This window comes from Dermacentor silvarum, chromosome 3, assembly GCF_013339745.2.
Source record: "Dermacentor silvarum isolate Dsil-2018 chromosome 3, BIME_Dsil_1.4, whole genome shotgun sequence".
In the NCBI taxonomy this organism is placed as follows: Eukaryota; Metazoa; Arthropoda; class Arachnida; order Ixodida; family Ixodidae; genus Dermacentor; species Dermacentor silvarum.
The window spans coordinates 157678770-157695708 of NC_051156.1; the positions used below are offsets into that span (position 1 = coordinate 157678770).

Sequence of the window (16939 nt, forward strand, 5' to 3'; positions counted from 1 at the left end):
ACTGCCACTGGGGCACTGGTGCAAGAGCAGAGGCAAATATTTTCCACCAAGGGTGACACTTTTGTGTTTAACGTGTGTGTGTTTAACACTTTCACTATCCTTTAAGCTCTTCTGACAGACACTGCCACTAAAAGGGTTGCTATTAGGGTCACTATAGGAATCGAGCACGTGCGTGCGGACTGGTCAAGTTCGACTTACCCAGCGAAAGCCAATTTTAGGATAGAAATAACAAAAATTTGGGCCCACAGAAATGCATAGACACCAGCTGCGACCTTCAGTTGGGATTGAGTTAACCGAAAAATAAAATTAACTGGAGTCAAATTAACAAAGTTTACTGTATAGCAAAATGACTTCTTTCAGGTATTAGGCTCCACTGCATGGGGCCATAACAATGTGTATACTGGTGTGCATACACCGGTATGCAAATTGTATGCACACTATATATATATATATATATATATATATATATATATGCACATTGTATATATGTACATTGTATGCACATGTGCACACCGGTATGCACACCATAGGAGTCACCTTATGGTGACTCCTGTGGTGGAGTCATCATAGAGGTTAAGCACGTGCATGCATTAGGCATATGCGTGCCCACTAGTGACCCCTTTAGTGGAAGTGTCTGTCTCGGCGGAGGTTAGGGTCATCACACATCAAAGCTGTCGAAAATGCCTATTTTTAACCTGCCCTATTATGGTATGTATCTTAGTCTAACACATGGGTTTCTTGTTTTTTTCAAGAAAATTACCACCGAAGACTGAAGCAATAAAATTGAAGCATTTCACACTCGAACGATCACGTCACTCACCCACGGCCATCCAGATACCAAATCTAGCCCAGGTGGCTAGGGGAAGACGCATCATAAGGTACAGGTTGACGAACATGTTGAACAATGGAATTAATGGCACCAGGGGAACCTGTGAAGGGGGCAAAATAAACTCGTGTTAAAGGAGCCCTGAAACACTTTTCTAACTAATCATAGAATGGCCTCACTATTAAAGGAAGTCTCGTAAATGTCTTGGCGGAAAATTTTTTTTAGTCTTTCAACTATAAAGTGCAGTTATCATATCAATGCCCGGCTTTCTCTCTCTTTTCGTCTCTGCTAGCACGTTGGAAGTTACGCAGCGGAGATGTCAAGAGGGCAAAGCCTGTGGAAATACGCCGCTGCCACCTCCGAGGCCACGGACAGTTGATGCAGGTACACGCAGCGCAAAAATGATATGATTTTTCTGCCTTTTTGACATTTTGGACTTATATATTTATCACTTATTTAAATAAAAATTAGCAATTGTGTGCTACTGAGAACGCTCTCGCAATCACGAAATCAGCCAGTAGCGTTGGTGGGTTCAGCTGCTTTAAGTGATGCTGCATGACAGCATTGTGGAAGCGAGAGCAAGCCATCTTTCGCCATTTCTGACATGAGATTGTAAATTCCCTGTTGCATGCAGTTCAGTAATATTTGGCTCGCGTGTTCAAAGCAACCTCTACGACAGATCGGCAACGTTTTCTTACAATGTTCAAAAAGTGTTTTAAGGCCCCTTTCAAACCTTCAGGCACAGAAAGCAGCGGCAAAGACAAAGAAAAAAATCTTTTTGCATTGCGAAGTTTATACGAGAAAAGCTTTACATGTTGCATTACGCCCTGTGAGACCGTTACAGGTGCACCAAAGGAATGAAGCACAATCTTTTAAGCACAGCGCAAATCAAATACGACCAACCCCCCACAATACGATGTTACATTTCCTGCACAAAACTTTCTTAAATAAAAGAATTGTTACAGTGACGCTTCTAGAGGTTGTAGACCGAAAAACTCCACATGCCCTAGCACAATTCAAGTCGTTAAAGCCTTGTAAACAAGCACTTATGGTTAAATGCTAACAATACTTCAGCTGAGCACATGGACTCATCTTGATGATAAATGCATACATCAGAGTAAAGCACAGCCTATTGCAGGAGAGAGCAAAGCTGCTGTGTTAACTGAACCTAGTATTGAAATTCAGCACCAGGTGGTACCGTGTGCACTGCCAGCAGTAAACCGAAATTTCCATCTTTTATTCCCTTAAAACACTAATGCCACATAGGTGGTACTCCAGTTCTATGCGAAATAGCTACGCATGTCACAGTTACCACTGGTTGAAACAAAACACTCTTTGGAGTAATCAGAAACGGTTTTCAATGCTGCCTTAAAAGCTCTTTCTTTTTTTTCATGTGCTGCACGCCAGGAACTGGACCTTGTTGACTACTTTTGTTTATGAGTAGGCTTCAAGGTTGTAATGTGGTGCTCTGTCCTCTGGCTTTGAGCTGCTCTGAATGACCTGGAAAGTGTACGCACAATGACATGCGCAAATGCATGCCACAGCATAACCAGCAGGATCCATCCATGATGAATCAACATTAAGCCGACTGGCATTCAAGCACCGTAGCGACACACTGTATTGCCACCGTCAAAACAGTCAAGTATGAGCCGGGCTCCTCTGCACAATCTAGTGGCACACCTGCAAAGCCTGCGCGAAGCCTCCAAGATATGCGGAACGCAATCCAGAGTTAATCCACCGCCGAGAGTTATTCTCTGATGGTGCAGCACGAAAGCATCTTATAGGCCATTTTTTTTTTAAGAGCGTAAAGAAGCTAGAGAGAACCACCAAAGTGGCTGATGTGGGCTAAGAATGCTATTCGCATTAAAAGGAGGGGCACAGTGGGGCTCACCGCAAATGCAAGGCTCTCGGTGCTGGCACTGGGTTGCCTTATGATGCAGGCGATGCAAAAAATGGAGACCAGTGACATGAGTACGAGAGGCACCAGGGCAGAGGTGGCGAGGGTCAGCACCTTGTCTTCGGCAAACACCAGCAGCGCTGTCAGCGCCATGAACAGGGCCCCTGTTGAAAGGGAAAGGAGGAAGAGTTGAAATGCCGAAAGCTTGATGGGCTTGAACATTCCACAGCGTGGGTCCATCGTCTCTATGTTCTCTCCTCCTTACTCCTGCTAATTCTTCGTGCAGACGAGTCTTGGGATTACTTAAGTAGGTCTGAACTTCATAAGTTTTACCATATGTAGAGCTTTTGTATCGGAAAATGCATCTTTTGTGTTGTACCTAGTGGCGTTTTGTACATTAAATTTTTCCTTTGCATTTCTGTGTGCTCACTTGAATATGTATTAACTGGACACGCATGAGTGACGTTTCTTTTTTTTTTTTTCCAACGTTATGTATGCAGTGAAGATGCATGCCGCCATTGATAATGTACTGTGCTAAAGTGTAGAGGGACTATAAGGTAGGGTGTGAGAATACCGAATAATAGATTTTGAATTGAATATTGCATCGAATCAAGAAAAGAAAGCTAAATATTGAATCGAATATTGAATACCACAAACTTTTTCAAGAAATTTCATGCTTGCAAATTTTGGGCAAGTAAACACAGTGCTGCACATATTTGGGAGTCTCCTAGCATCAGAGATATACACAACAGTCTACATTTAGTAAAGGGGACTCCAAATTAGTATGTCAGAACTTATTACAGTTCATTTCCAGTATATAAAGGTCTCGAAAAAGTTTTTATCAATACAATATCTGTTGAATAGAATCAAGTGCTTCCTTTTTCTGAGATTCTCTTGTACTAAATACCAATGAGGCTCTCAGTTTAATAGTGGACCTGTGTTTCGTGGCAATCTTTTATTGCATAGAGAGTCTTGCTTTCTAGTTTTCCCCTAAAATACAGAAGGGCTTTCCCATCTTTATGGCAGGTGCGTTATTGTAAGTCCAATCTGCGCAACAGACGAAAGCGTGGACAGCGTTTCAGTATCACGTTCAGCATTGATTTGCCACCACTCAAAGATACTTAAAATCGGGAGGGTCGTGGCAAGTTCGTGGCATCGAGCACCAGGTGCTACGCGGTGTTGTGCGGGTCACCACATCGAACATACCGAATATTCGAAAAACCGAATAGTAGATATTTTATTTGCGAATTGAATTAATAGAACGATCACTATTCGATTCAGTGATATTCGAGCATTCGCACACCACTACTACTATAAAGCCTTGCCAAGCTCCGTAGAGCTATTAGTTCCTGTGCCCTCTGCTCTTTGAAGTGGAAATAAACTGATGGATTGATGTATGGGGTTTTATGGCACAAGGGCCAATGTTGGCCAAAGAGCGCGAAGAAATGGTATGGTGCAGAGATGGTGCAGTAAATAACGAAGGGTATTTGTGACATGGCTGTATGGTGGCCTGAACATATTCGCTGTAGATAGACTAAAGTATGCTATGTACGTATTAATATGGTGATGGCATGTGAGGTCTGCAAAGAGAATAACAGGTAAGCCATGGAGAGTGATACACTAAAGGATGAGTGCCAGTAGCACTACTGCCTAACCACCGCCCTTAAACGAAAGGGCACGGAGGCATGTGCTATACCAAGTGATACTGTCGCAGCAGCAGCCTCTAGTGATAGGTCGTGCTGCGATCTCCTGGGCTGATGACCTGGAATGTGCTAACATCATGTAAAAAGCTTAAAACTAATTTAACGTCGAAAAGTGGGTCTTTCCCAAGGAACATCGCAGGGTGAAGAGAAATGTGATGTCTATAGGTTAAAGGAAAGTACTTTTGACGTTGACGTTCTGTTTCCTGACATTCTATCAAAACGAGGAGGCCTGTCAGCCTCTCACCATAACTGCCACACTTTGGAGGATCATCATCAGCGAATAATTGTGTGTGCCATATGTATGCCCTATCCCGAGTCGACAGAATAGGTCATCAGTTTGTCGAGCTTTTGTTGTGGAGGGCCAAAATGCTAACTATGGCTTGATAACGTGAATTTTATTAAGAGTTTCACTTCCGACATACGCTAACAGTCAATATGACCTCATTTTCTTGCGTATGAAGGGCTTCAAGTTCAATGGAGGAACAACTATTGAAGAATTGCTAGGTTTTGTTGTTATTGATGTGGCAATGTGGTCAACAAGCATATTACCCTCGATGCCTCTATGGCCAGGCACGCAGCATATAATGTGTTAATGAGATGCACACTAAGCGCAAAAGATTGACTATAGATCAGTAAGTACAAGATTTTACAAGTACGGTCAATCAATTGAGTGATTGACTTATTGACTGACCAAAACCACCGACTCATTTGTGCTCAAATTTCACAATAATCTGAGCTCACTACATTAAAAGGCTGCACTTACCAAGGACCAGGGTGAGAATCTTGACAAGGAGGGATGTAGTCTGCGTAGGGCTGGGGAGGCGATCCAGGTTAAAAAGTGTAGTTATGATGCTCCGCGCCTTCTGGTCATCTGCCTGCTTCCTAGAGTCTGGCGCATCAGCATCGCCATCAGATGGACGTGTGACGTCATACCTGAGTGTCGGCAGTGCGGTTGAATCAGTACCATTTAGCAAGACCTTTGCATAGGTCAAGGATGATTAACTGAACGGTGGCGCTTAATGAACTAAAGCGACAAGGTTTAGGAGAGGTGCAAAAGTGGAGGGCTGTGGATTACCTTGTGTTCCTAAACATACATCTAGAAATTGGTACATGAGCATTTTTGCATTCAGCCTCCATCGGAATGCAACCACTATCGCTGGCTATTGAATGAGTGAACCAAGGGTAAGTTGGCCTATGTGGGTTTATGCTCATGACTTTGCCAACAAGAAGTGTTGAAACAGTCTTTGCTGGATAGTGGTCAGTAGGTGTAAGCTGAGTAATATCAGTGGAGTACAATCGTCATGGTATAAATGTCCAGCATGATCACAGCTGAGTGACACCACTCTGTTCATCATGTAGACATACACTACAGCTGAGCAACATTGAAAGACCATTCAAATATCTCGTGTTATGATTTTTGCGCTGCCACTCGCATTATCCTACACAGTCGTACACGACGGTCATCATCCTGAAGTGACATATCACCACAGACTGTCAGATTTTCAGTATTCACTCCTACAAAACATGCGAGAACAGTCGCTGAAAATGCGTAACAACACGTTGTAATGCAAGTAAAACTTCTGTGACAATGAAATGGTGAGAATCCACAAAAGCAACATTCAACATACACAGAGCAGTTGAAACTTGCGCAACATTTCTGAAACAATTTGTTATTATGGCTTTTACAGAGTGATCACAAGTGGTACTTGTAATAAGCCAAAGGCTGAACAATGTACAAGTTTAATTCCAGAAAAGGGGTCCAGCCGGCACATGTCAGATTAGGTTGTGAACTCCGCTTGATATCTCGCAGCATTGCTATACAGGCTACCTCTTTGGCATTGGCATCGCTCGGTCACCGTCACCCGACATAATGTCCGTCCTGCCACAGTACTGGCAGAGGTCTATATGCACTGCAGATCAGCATAGCTGTCATTGCCACCAGGTGTGCTCCATAGAGCAAAAGGTTCACTCCTGTTCAAATTATCAAATTTCAAGTTTAAAACAAAGACCATATTTCCTTTTTTTTTTTATTCTCCTTAGAAAAGCACAAGCACCCTTTGGGACCACTGAACATGATCGAGTTAAGTGAAGTAGATGATGTCGAATCAAGGAACTAAACAGCAGCACTTTGCAACCACAGCAGAACCTTGTTTATATGTGGGCATTGCTGAAATAAATACATGACAGCCAAGAGCTAGTGTTCAGTGGGCTTTGTGCCAGGACAATACACAACTTAGAAGCATACAACTGAGAATGGAGCAACAGAATTACGCTATCATATCAGGCACACAGAAATGAAATTTCATCCGACAAGAGGGAGACACGGGAACACAAAACAGGAACAAGCATTTACTGCATTGTAAAAAAATTATGTAGACCCAACGCACATGCTGCAATATATGTGAAGCAAAACTTTCGTGAAGCGGTTAATGAAATTCTATAAATTTAACCCATCACGTTCCTCTGTCTTTGGCATAAAGGAAACTGGCACACGCATGTGCTCTTGCACATCCATGCTACGCAATGTGAAAAATCTTATATTGGCCTGTATATTTCTTCCTTCTTATTTATCACAAATGTATTGGCCACTTCTTGGCAGACCACCCATTGTGAGTATGTGCCACAGTATGCAAATAATCATCATCAACAAGCAGACATCATCTCACAAGTTGGCAATAGCGTGATATGTACCACCAGCTTTTTTTTCCAATCCCTCCATAGTGGGTATGTGCCATTGTACAGAAATCATCATCATAATCAACACACAGACACACTTCATGGCCAATTCCCCATTATGGGTTTATGCCACAGTATGAAAATTATAATCATCATCGACACACGGCAATCATCTGAAAGAGCAAGTTGGTGGTGGCACGATACGTACTGCCCGCTTCTTGGCAAATCCCCCATGCTTCGTGATGCATCCCCCATTGGCGATATGTGCCGTAGTATGAGGTCCTGCCTCAGCGACCCACAGCAAAGAAAAAAAGAAACTGCATCACCAGCAGTAAATATCGTGCCGTCACACACTTGATCTTTGAGATGATCACTGCGTGTTGATGACTATGATTTCTATACTATGGCACATACCAACAATAGGAGACCCAGACAAGAGGCATGTCCGCATGTTGATCATGATTTCCATACAATGGCACACACCCACAAAGGGTGCAGCACGAAGGCCAAGGAGCAGCTGATACATTTGCAATGAATACAAAGAAATGAAGAAATACAGGCCAATGTAAAATCTGTCCCACTGCATAGCACGGGTGCACGAGGGAACAAGTGAGTGCCAGTTTCCTTTATGCCAAAGACAGAGGAACGAAATGGGCAAATTTATGGAATTTCATTAACTGCTTCACGAAAGCCTCACTTCACACATATTGCAACATGTGAGCTGGATCTACATAATTTTCCTTCCTAATTTGGCACGTGCTTGTTTTCATTATGCTGCAGTTTATATCAGGCTGGTCACAGGTACAGCAAAACCGCGATTACTGAAGAAATGCACTGAACCCACTTGAAACAAACATGCACCCATGCAATGTTTGCCAACGGTATGCAAGCAATCGCAGAAAAGAAGGACAGCGACAATATCCCTAGCATGCAGGAAGAAAGGGGAAACAGGCCAGCACTTACATTCGTCTCCTATTGGAGATGGACACTGAAAGGGATGGTTCAGGAGATGCGATGGATTTGGGGCTCAGAGGTTCATATCTGGCCGTCCAGAAGGAAGCAGGCACCGCAGCAAGGGCAGAAAACATCATGAAAGTGATAGGAAAGGAAGAGAATAGCCACCACCCATGAGGAGGCTCGCCACAGTCCACTATGCTTCTCGCTTATTTTTTATTTATTTTACCCCCTCCAATAACAGAGGTTCCTAAGAAGCTTTAGCTCGGGACCAACTCCAATTTCCCTACTGAAATACATGTAAAATGTAGAAATGCTTTTCTGAGACAACCCCTGGACTGATTTGATTCGTGTTGCATTTGAGAGAGTAAAGTAAATTTTAGCAACTATAGGAAGCAAAATATTAATTTAGGACGTCAAACTTTTTACAGAAATTGCAAAATATTGGCAAACTTTAAAAAAATTGAAGCCCCAAGTTTACAAACCTGTAACCCTGCACCAAAAACAGATATTGCAGTTCTGTAAACTGGATCTGTTAGAGCATCTAAAATTGAAAATTTGGATATATAAATTCTGTAAAATTCTACAAATTCTGTAAAACTTTAGAATTTTTAAGAGGGTTTTGCAAAAAAAAATCACCTACTTACAAAGTAGTGCTGCGTTTAGGAATGGTGTATAGTACTACATCAATTGTGACATCTTTACATGTACTATAAGGTGCAGTTTACATAATCATGATTTTTTTTTAATGCTAGGCTACAAAGTTTTGAATTTCACAGTTGAGTTTCCTTAAATTTTTCAACTTTCAATATTTTTTTTATTTATGGCACAGACTGATAACACTCTTCCTACAGTTACTAGATTAGTTTACATTAGATTAGATTAGTTTAAATGCAACAAACCTAATCAAAAAGGAAGCAGTGGTTGCCGAGAAAAACTTTCTCCATTCCCATGTATTTAGATAGGAGATATGATTTAGATAAGGGTTACGACTCGGGAGGTAAAGCTGCCTCTTAATAATTAGCAACAAACCCAGTGTTTAGCCAAAGAAACCTACAGTGACCGATGCCAAGGAAAGCAAAGAGGAATGGCAATAGTACTTTGCATACAATGCGAAACGTTTTTATAACTCTTACATTGCCAACAAACACAAAAAGAAATTTAAGAGCAACATGTAACTAGTCCTTGCCAGGGAGCATGTGCTCTTCATGGTGCTCTACCGACATAGTAACACATGTGGACCTGCTCCTTTATTCTTCTAATAAACACTTACGTATACAAGCACTGAGAAGCGTGCCAGCGTTGGTGCTAGCGGTCTTTTAGCACTGTGTGTTGCTTTCTTCTGTTCACTGCAATCAAGCCTCCAAGAAAAAAGCTGGCAACAACTGATCTCACATGAAAAGTGACTGTCAGCCGAGCTAGGCTGACCAAGGCAAGGCGGTAGAGGTGTGCGAATAGTCATTTTTTAGACAGAATCAAATACGAAACAAATAGTGCCAAACAGTAAATCGAATCCAATATTGAACACCTTTCGAAAAGTTTTTGAATATTGAACAGCTGTTATCACAACTGACCTAAAACAATGTTCACATCCCAGTATTCTTAACGTTAGCAAGTTTCTATCATTACATACTACGTTATGAAGAGTTTTATAAACAGCACAAATGGAGAATTCGAAGCAAACAAGTAGTTACTTCGCATGCAAAGGGCTCTTCAGAGAGTGCGAATGATCACTGTACAGCCTGTAAAGCCAGGGCCACCTAAGTGACATAGCCTGCTCCAATGTGCAAGTTCTCATGTTTTTGTCTATACTATGCCTGCGGGGGTGATAGTTTGCCGTACTTTTGCTCCAATTTTATCTTTATTTGGATACAGTTAACGCTTTGAAATATTCAAAAAGTATTCGAAATATTATCGCACTTACGATTAGTGACTAATCGATTCGAAGACCAAATTGAAAAGGACGCTATTCGATTCGGTCTTCGAAAGTTTCGAATATATGCACACCCTGACAAGGCAGTGCATGGCATCGCAGGCCATGAAAAAACGAAAAAAAGTTAGATGGCGAAAAGTGGTTGAAAGGCCTATCAAAAAAAAAAAAAAAAAAGCTCGTGCTTTGAGAGAATCAAACCACTGCAATTCCTTTTTGCTTTCCTCAGTTTTGATGATTATGCTTGTAACTTGGAGTCTTATTTTTGTGAACTTGAAACACAAGCACACCCGAGCAAGGCTCCACATGCAGAGAAAGATATTCCGGTGAAGTGAGGCATAAGAGGACAGGTGAAAAAAAGGAAAAAAAAAAGAAAAAAAAAAGCAGCTCTCCCTTAACTTTTGGTCAAAGGGTCAAATGCAGAAAAGTGGAAGGGGGTCAGGTGCAAAAGAAAAAAAAAAAAAGACATTTGCAAATTACAGATGCATTACAAGAGACCTCTCAGTGCCGATTGATAGCAAAGAACAGAAAGTTCAAAACACTTCCCAGCAAACATGCCATTTCTTTAGGACATTTCATTAATTATCTCCAAACTTCCTATTGACTACCAGCTGTGACAATAACAGCTTAGCCACATCAATGAAGAATAATGTTTATTGAATCCCTCAGACTCCTGTTATCTATACTACTCACCAACTATAGACCTTTCCTATGAAAACTCTCTGGGTAGTGTCATAAAAACCCATGTTGGTGCAAATGGGTGCGAGCATTTGCTGAAAGGCAAGAATGCACTTTTGGGCTGGTTTGTTTGCCATGGCTTGCAAAGCGTGCCAGAGAACACGGTCAAATGGGAAGACATCAAACGGGAAGACCTCAAGATGATAACAAGCGTCTTGCGATTATGTTCATATTGGCCCTTTGTGCCAATACGCAGAAGCTCAAGCCACAGAAGTTTCGCACCTCAAAATATTGCTGGTGGTTTCTTACCTCAACATGAGCACAGAGACTGCCACCAGGCTGTAGGCCAGCAGCGTTCCAATGGACATCATGTTGGCGAGCTCTTCCACGTTAAACATCATCGCCATCACACCTGCAAAAACGTGCCGTCGCCGGAACGCGACGTTCCAAATTTCCTAGCTCTGGTAAAATGGGAACTCGCAGAATATGCCAACACAACAGCAAAAAAAGAATGCGCATTGTTGAACTGGCCATAATCAAACAATCACAAGCAACCATTTACACCCTTTTAACTGAACTTACAGTCAAACCTCGATACATTGAACACAGATATATAGAATTATTGCGTATATCGAACACTTTCTATATCACCAGAAAAATCGCATGCATTTTGAATTTTTAATTTTGAACGGGATTCAATGAAAAATGGATATATTGAACTCCGCCAACCCAGACCACGTGCGTTCTGTTGACAAGTGGTGAGCTTTCTCGCAACACCCTCTATGATAGCGGTGGCACAATGGGCATTCCCGATGGCTGCGCACTATAACGGCACACATCGATCGCGCCGAGGGCACCATTTGAGCGTAGTGGCATACGCAAGCGGTGGCTTAGCTAGTTTGACAACGTAAACAATGCATTGCATTTGCCGCACTGACTCCTCGGTGCCACTGCTAGTGCTAAGCCAGTCGTTATCGTTGTTAACGAAGACGCTGCCGAGATTGACCCCGCAAGTGCAGACGTTGCCCCGCTCCCGACTAACTGAAGCTGTAACTGCGTTGGCCCTTGTACGCCGCTACTGCGGCGCAATAGAAGGCACCGGCCTATCGCTTGTGGACCGCTTAGACTATGTCGGGGACGCATGCAGTTAAGCACGCAGTTGCCAATAAGAAGCAGGCTACACTGCTGCAGTACTTTCAGCCAAATGAATAAATACTTTGAAGCTTCAAGTGGGTATCAGTCGCTACTGATAACGCTACGCAATCACCAGATGATACAGAACAGCCGCCGCCACAGTGTGGCTACACTGAGGAGAAGAAAGACGACGGGTTCCCGCTTGCTAAAGCGTCGCCATTTTGGCCTCAGTTATCTTCCCTGTAAATAAAGTGTAAATAGCTTTGGGCATCAGTTACATGTAACAATACTTAGCGGCCAACTATGCATCAACATAGCAACATTTTTGACCAAATGACCTGCAGGAGATGATCTCTTCGAAATATTCCCATGTAAATTTCAGTGCTCTATCAGTAGCTGCAGCAGCAACATGCTCTTCATACTCTGTTTCCGTGCATTGCAGTAAAAGCTACAAGTAATATCAGACATGAATCAGCTCTATGCCATCAACTCCATTGTTTCCGCTAGTTCTGACATGCAGTGACACGGGTGAATGAATGAATGAGACGGGTGAGAGCCCCTTTTACTCTGCAGGTCACACAGTCAGTTCTCATTCCCGATTGGCTGGTGAGGCCCACAACTTTCTGATTAATGCATAAAATGCGCAATGTGAAGCACAATATCGTTTGCTCAAGACTACACTTTTTAAATCCAGCAGGTACAGTGCAATCTCTTTGATATGATTCTGCATAATACAGTGTAGACCGCTTATAACGCAAGTCGCCGGATTCGCAAATATCTGCACAATACGCGGTACTGCACTATAACCAAAACAACTATTTTCAAGCCCTGCACGTATTCAAAACATGTAGACCAAGCATGTAGACATGCTTTGTAGTATCGCGCGCACATTGCAATTACGTTTTCGCCAGTGGCCTGGCGAAAACATAATCTCGATGTAGCCGGTGCTCTTCAAGCTCGACAGCTATGCACCGAGTCAAAACAAAACAACTGTTTGCCGCAAACGCTACGGAAAAAACTGACCGCTATCGACGTGATTATGAACGGCGACTTTGCGGTGGTGAAGGTACACGCCTGACGCAGGCACCGAGTCTGGACGAATCAACTACCAATCGCTGCAACAACTGCAGTCGAAACAGCGGTCGCTATCTATGCGATCATCGATGGCGACTACGCAGTTTTTTAGGCACACGGCCGACGCGCATACCGAGTAAAAACGAAACTACTGTTCGCCGCAACCGCTGCGGAGAAAACCGCGGCTGCTATCGACTTGATCGTGGATGACTACGCAGTTACGAAAGCCCGCGGCCAACGCGCTGTTATACGCGGCGGTAAACGCAAGAATACAGTCTCGAAGCGTTCCGGCGTTGCTGTCATTCGCGTACGATTTCAACTGATGGCTGTGGCGATGCGGACTCCGCCACTTCGTTTCGATTGGAAGCTAGCACCGTTCTTGCTCTTTTGCGTCGCACATTTGCGGCGCTCCTCGCTCACCGAGCTCCGAATTAACCGATGTGCGACTAAATAAGTCCAAATTAACGAGAGTTTGATTGCATTGAATAATGCATACGCCGATCGGGAGCGCGCACCTTGTTGAGAAGCGTGCTTGCTGCCTCTCTTGTCGGCGAGATTTTCCCACGGAAGCCGCATTATAACCGGTATTTCGTCTCAAGCGGCTGCATTGTAAGTGGTATGCGTATACATGGAGTTCTATGGGAGGGTAACCGGGAGTCGGAAAAGGCCGTGTTGTAGCCAGTTCTGCACTATAAACGGTTATGTTATAAGTGGTCTATACTGTACGTTTTTTGGGATAATACATTTCTTTCTTATATACCATCATTTTTGGATAATACGATCTTCGGATGATACATTTTCAGGTTCCTGTGAAGATTGTATCAATGAGATTCCACTGCACCCATATCAAGTACCCGTACTGACCGGCAAATATGCCTGACACGGCGGTGGCGATCAGGGGCGTCTTGAGGCGCGGGTGCACGATGGCCAGGAAGCGGAAGATGAGTCCATCTGAGCCCATGGCGTAGAGGACACGTGGTAGAGGGAACATGCCGCCCAAAAGACTGCGGGGCCATGCCAAATTGGTCGGCCAACAACACAACACTGAGCGCGTAGCTTTGGTCAGCCACGTAAGCACGTTAACAACGCATACACGTTCAGCACATAATGCATGTTGTGCCTTTGCCTTGATAAACAAAGGTAAAGAGAAGGAGGATCAGAAAGACCAAACTTTAAAGCGCCGAAGGAGAAATTGCAAAAGATGCAAGCTTTGCTTCGGTTACTCATGATATTAGTGCAGTTGAACCTTGTTAAAGTGAATGTGGATATTATACTGAAATATTTGCTATATTGAATTCTGGCGGAAATGGAATAAGAATTACGCACATCTTAAATTTATATGCTGAATCCACCTACGTGCACAATGAATATGCCGTATTTACTCATCTATGGCCCACACTTAATTTCCCGATTCTTTACAGGGTGCGGGTCTTAAACGAAGCAAGCTTATGGTTAGTCAATGAAGCCTCAAACGGTGCTAGGACTGCTATACAGAATAACGCAATGACTAGCGTTTGACTATAAACACTTTTAATCGGTTGTCCTCGTAGCTTCTGCTACCCTGGTCGTTTGACGAGCTCACCTCATCGGCACTCTCCCAAAGCAGGTCATTCTCCATGGAGCACTCTCCCAAAGCAGGTCGTTCTCCATGGAGCCCATTACTGTTTGAGATTCCTGTTACTCGAAAGTTCTTAACACGTGTTCAAAATCCACACGTACACTTCTAGCAGCGATGCCCTCTTAGTGCGCCCGAAAGCATGATGCACCTCAGTATAGCCAATACCGTTGTAAAGCATGCTGTATCTACACACCTGCCAACCTCAAGACTGAAATTTGTAAACTTGTAAGCTTGCGACCGGGAGGGGGGGAGCACAGGAATTCTGCCGAGGAGTACGACTTCAAACACACTTGGAAGTATTCATGAGGCTTCGAGCCCGCCATCACACTTTGCAGCCACTATGGCTATGAAACACCGGAGTGCCGGAGTCGCACTGCGCCAGATGCAGCAGCTAGTCACACAAAAAAGAAAGCGAGGCCAACAAAACGGGGCATACCTGCGAAAAAAGGGCCCAGCGAAGGCGAGAGGCGAGACGACAAGCGAGAATACAGGCCACAGCCTCCTATACAGAAACTGTGCCTGCCGCATTGACCCGAAACCGCAGTAGTCTTTGGGGGCACCACTTACGTAGGGTAGGTCTCTATGTTGAGAGCAACGACACCCAGTGACATTGGGTCGTTCGACGACCCGACGATGTGTACCAAGCCAGGCAATGTCACAGAGTGACGAATGTCCTTACTCTGCAGACAAAGGTTACACACCCCCATCCCTCTGCCCCCTACGTAAGTGGCGCTCACCAGCAACAGTGTGGCTTTATTAGAGATTTCAAAATTTTTTCGCGAATGAAAACAATTTTCCGTAAAAACTGAGTCGACATTCGTAAAATGGTAAGATGGGTCTAAATTCGTCCATTTCACAGAAAATTTGGAAGAGTTGGCAGGTATGTATCTATGCTGTGGCATTATCAGACGTGACTGAGATTTTGCGAGATATGGTGGCGATGCCGTAGTCTCCAATACACATACTTGGAAACCTTTTAGTTTGTCGGGAAGCGTTTTAGTTTTTTAGGAGATGACCCCGCCTCATGCCAATGCTACATTTACAGACGACCCTATGTTCCCAACTTCACTATGTTCCCAACTTCCCAACTTCGTGTAGAATTTTGTTTCTGCAGAAATAAAGTGAACTTATGCGCAATGCCCGTACCTACTGAGCCATTCTTCCGTTTGTTTCTGCTTAACAGATGCTGTCACACTCTGAGTTCCAATGTTGATCTCAATTTTTGTGCACATCAGGCATTACCCAAAAAAGCATGCTATAGCAGATGGTACTAATATGTGGAAAAGCCCTGCCAGCAGACTTTGGTTTGCAGTTAAATTCTTTATAATACTTTAGTTTATTTATAGTATTTAATTAATTATAATTTAATATTTTATAAATAAGCGATTTAACGTACTGCCGGAGGGAGTTACGAGAGTTGCAATAGATAAAGGTTCAGACAAAATGTTGAGAGAGCCTTAATTTTTTTTATATTTCCGTCCTCATTTCAAGCATAGTGCTAACTTCGACAACCCTTACCTTGTGGACAGCCCAGCCAGAGCGCCAATGGAGATGATCCACTTGGCCACTGGCCAGCCAACCTGCAAGACATTGCACACTCAGTTTTACTTGTTAGATCTTTCCTGGCACCTCGCGTAAACAGCCTGAGCCTTTAAATGGGAGCAAAACAATCTACAAGCCCCGCTTTCTCCACTGGCCAGCCGTGCCAGCCACAGCATGTCACAAGCAACACTTCCCTACTAAATGCTTGCCGTATGTGCCAATAATTCGGTTCCAAGCCTTTTCCCATTTCCTCCTCTTTCATTTACAAGGTGCGGACAGATCTGATGTGTTCTGAAAAAGGAAAAAGCACTGTCAGAGGTCAGACGCCATCCGAACCGGCGATTTTCTCTGGCGGCTGTAAGTCATCGCGAGTGACGACCCAGGGAAGTCAATGCGGGCCATTGCAAAGGAGCTCCAAGTCGCAGAGACGACTGCCAGGCTCGCTGTGCACAAGGACTTGAGGTACCATTCCTTCGTCATGAGGAGAGGGCAATTCATGTCCGATAAAACTCGGGAGAATCGTCTGCTCTGGCCCAAGCGCTTGCTAAGCAAGCTGAAGAGACCTGAGGAGCCTGGAATGCTCCGTTTTGTTGTTTTTTTTCCTGATGAAAAGAACTTTGACCAAGACCAAAAAATTAACCGCCGTAACGACAGGTGGCTTTGCGCAAGCGCCGATGAGGTTCCTACAGTGATGCACACAACATTTCCATCTGTGAGGGTGTTAGCCGTCGTCAGCAACGAGGGCGACATCATGCCACCACCCTTTTTTGCAGAAGGACCCCGTGTTAATGCTGCCGCGTACGTGGAGGTGCTTGCCACTGTTGTAAAACCCTGGATAGAGACTGTTTCGAGAGGAAGACCGTATGTCTTTCAGCAAGATTAGGCTCCCGCCCACACCGCCTGCGTC

At 43.8% G+C, this 16939-nt stretch overlaps 1 protein-coding gene across 3 annotated transcripts in view; it reads right to left on the reverse strand.

Moving 5' to 3' along the window:
• LOC119445963 (cationic amino acid transporter 3) overlaps nucleotides 1–16939 on the reverse strand; it is an 87976-nt gene that overhangs the window by 16138 nt on the left and 54899 nt on the right. For 2 of the 3 annotated variants that reach the window (XM_037710265.2, XM_037710267.2), the window contains exons 9-15: nucleotides 16009–16070; nucleotides 13737–13876; nucleotides 10974–11076; nucleotides 8066–8143; nucleotides 5190–5359; nucleotides 2718–2887; nucleotides 821–929 (exon numbers count right to left, since the gene is read on the reverse strand). In XM_037710265.2, coding sequence (XP_037566193.1) covers nucleotides 821–929; nucleotides 2718–2887; nucleotides 5190–5359; nucleotides 8066–8143; nucleotides 10974–11076; nucleotides 13737–13876; nucleotides 16009–16070 — 832 coding nt within the window. The remainder of the gene's footprint in view (nucleotides 1–820; nucleotides 930–2717; nucleotides 2888–5189; nucleotides 5360–8065; nucleotides 8144–10973; nucleotides 11077–13736; nucleotides 13877–16008; nucleotides 16071–16939) is intronic. The other variant, XM_037710266.2, reaches the window with a different exon arrangement.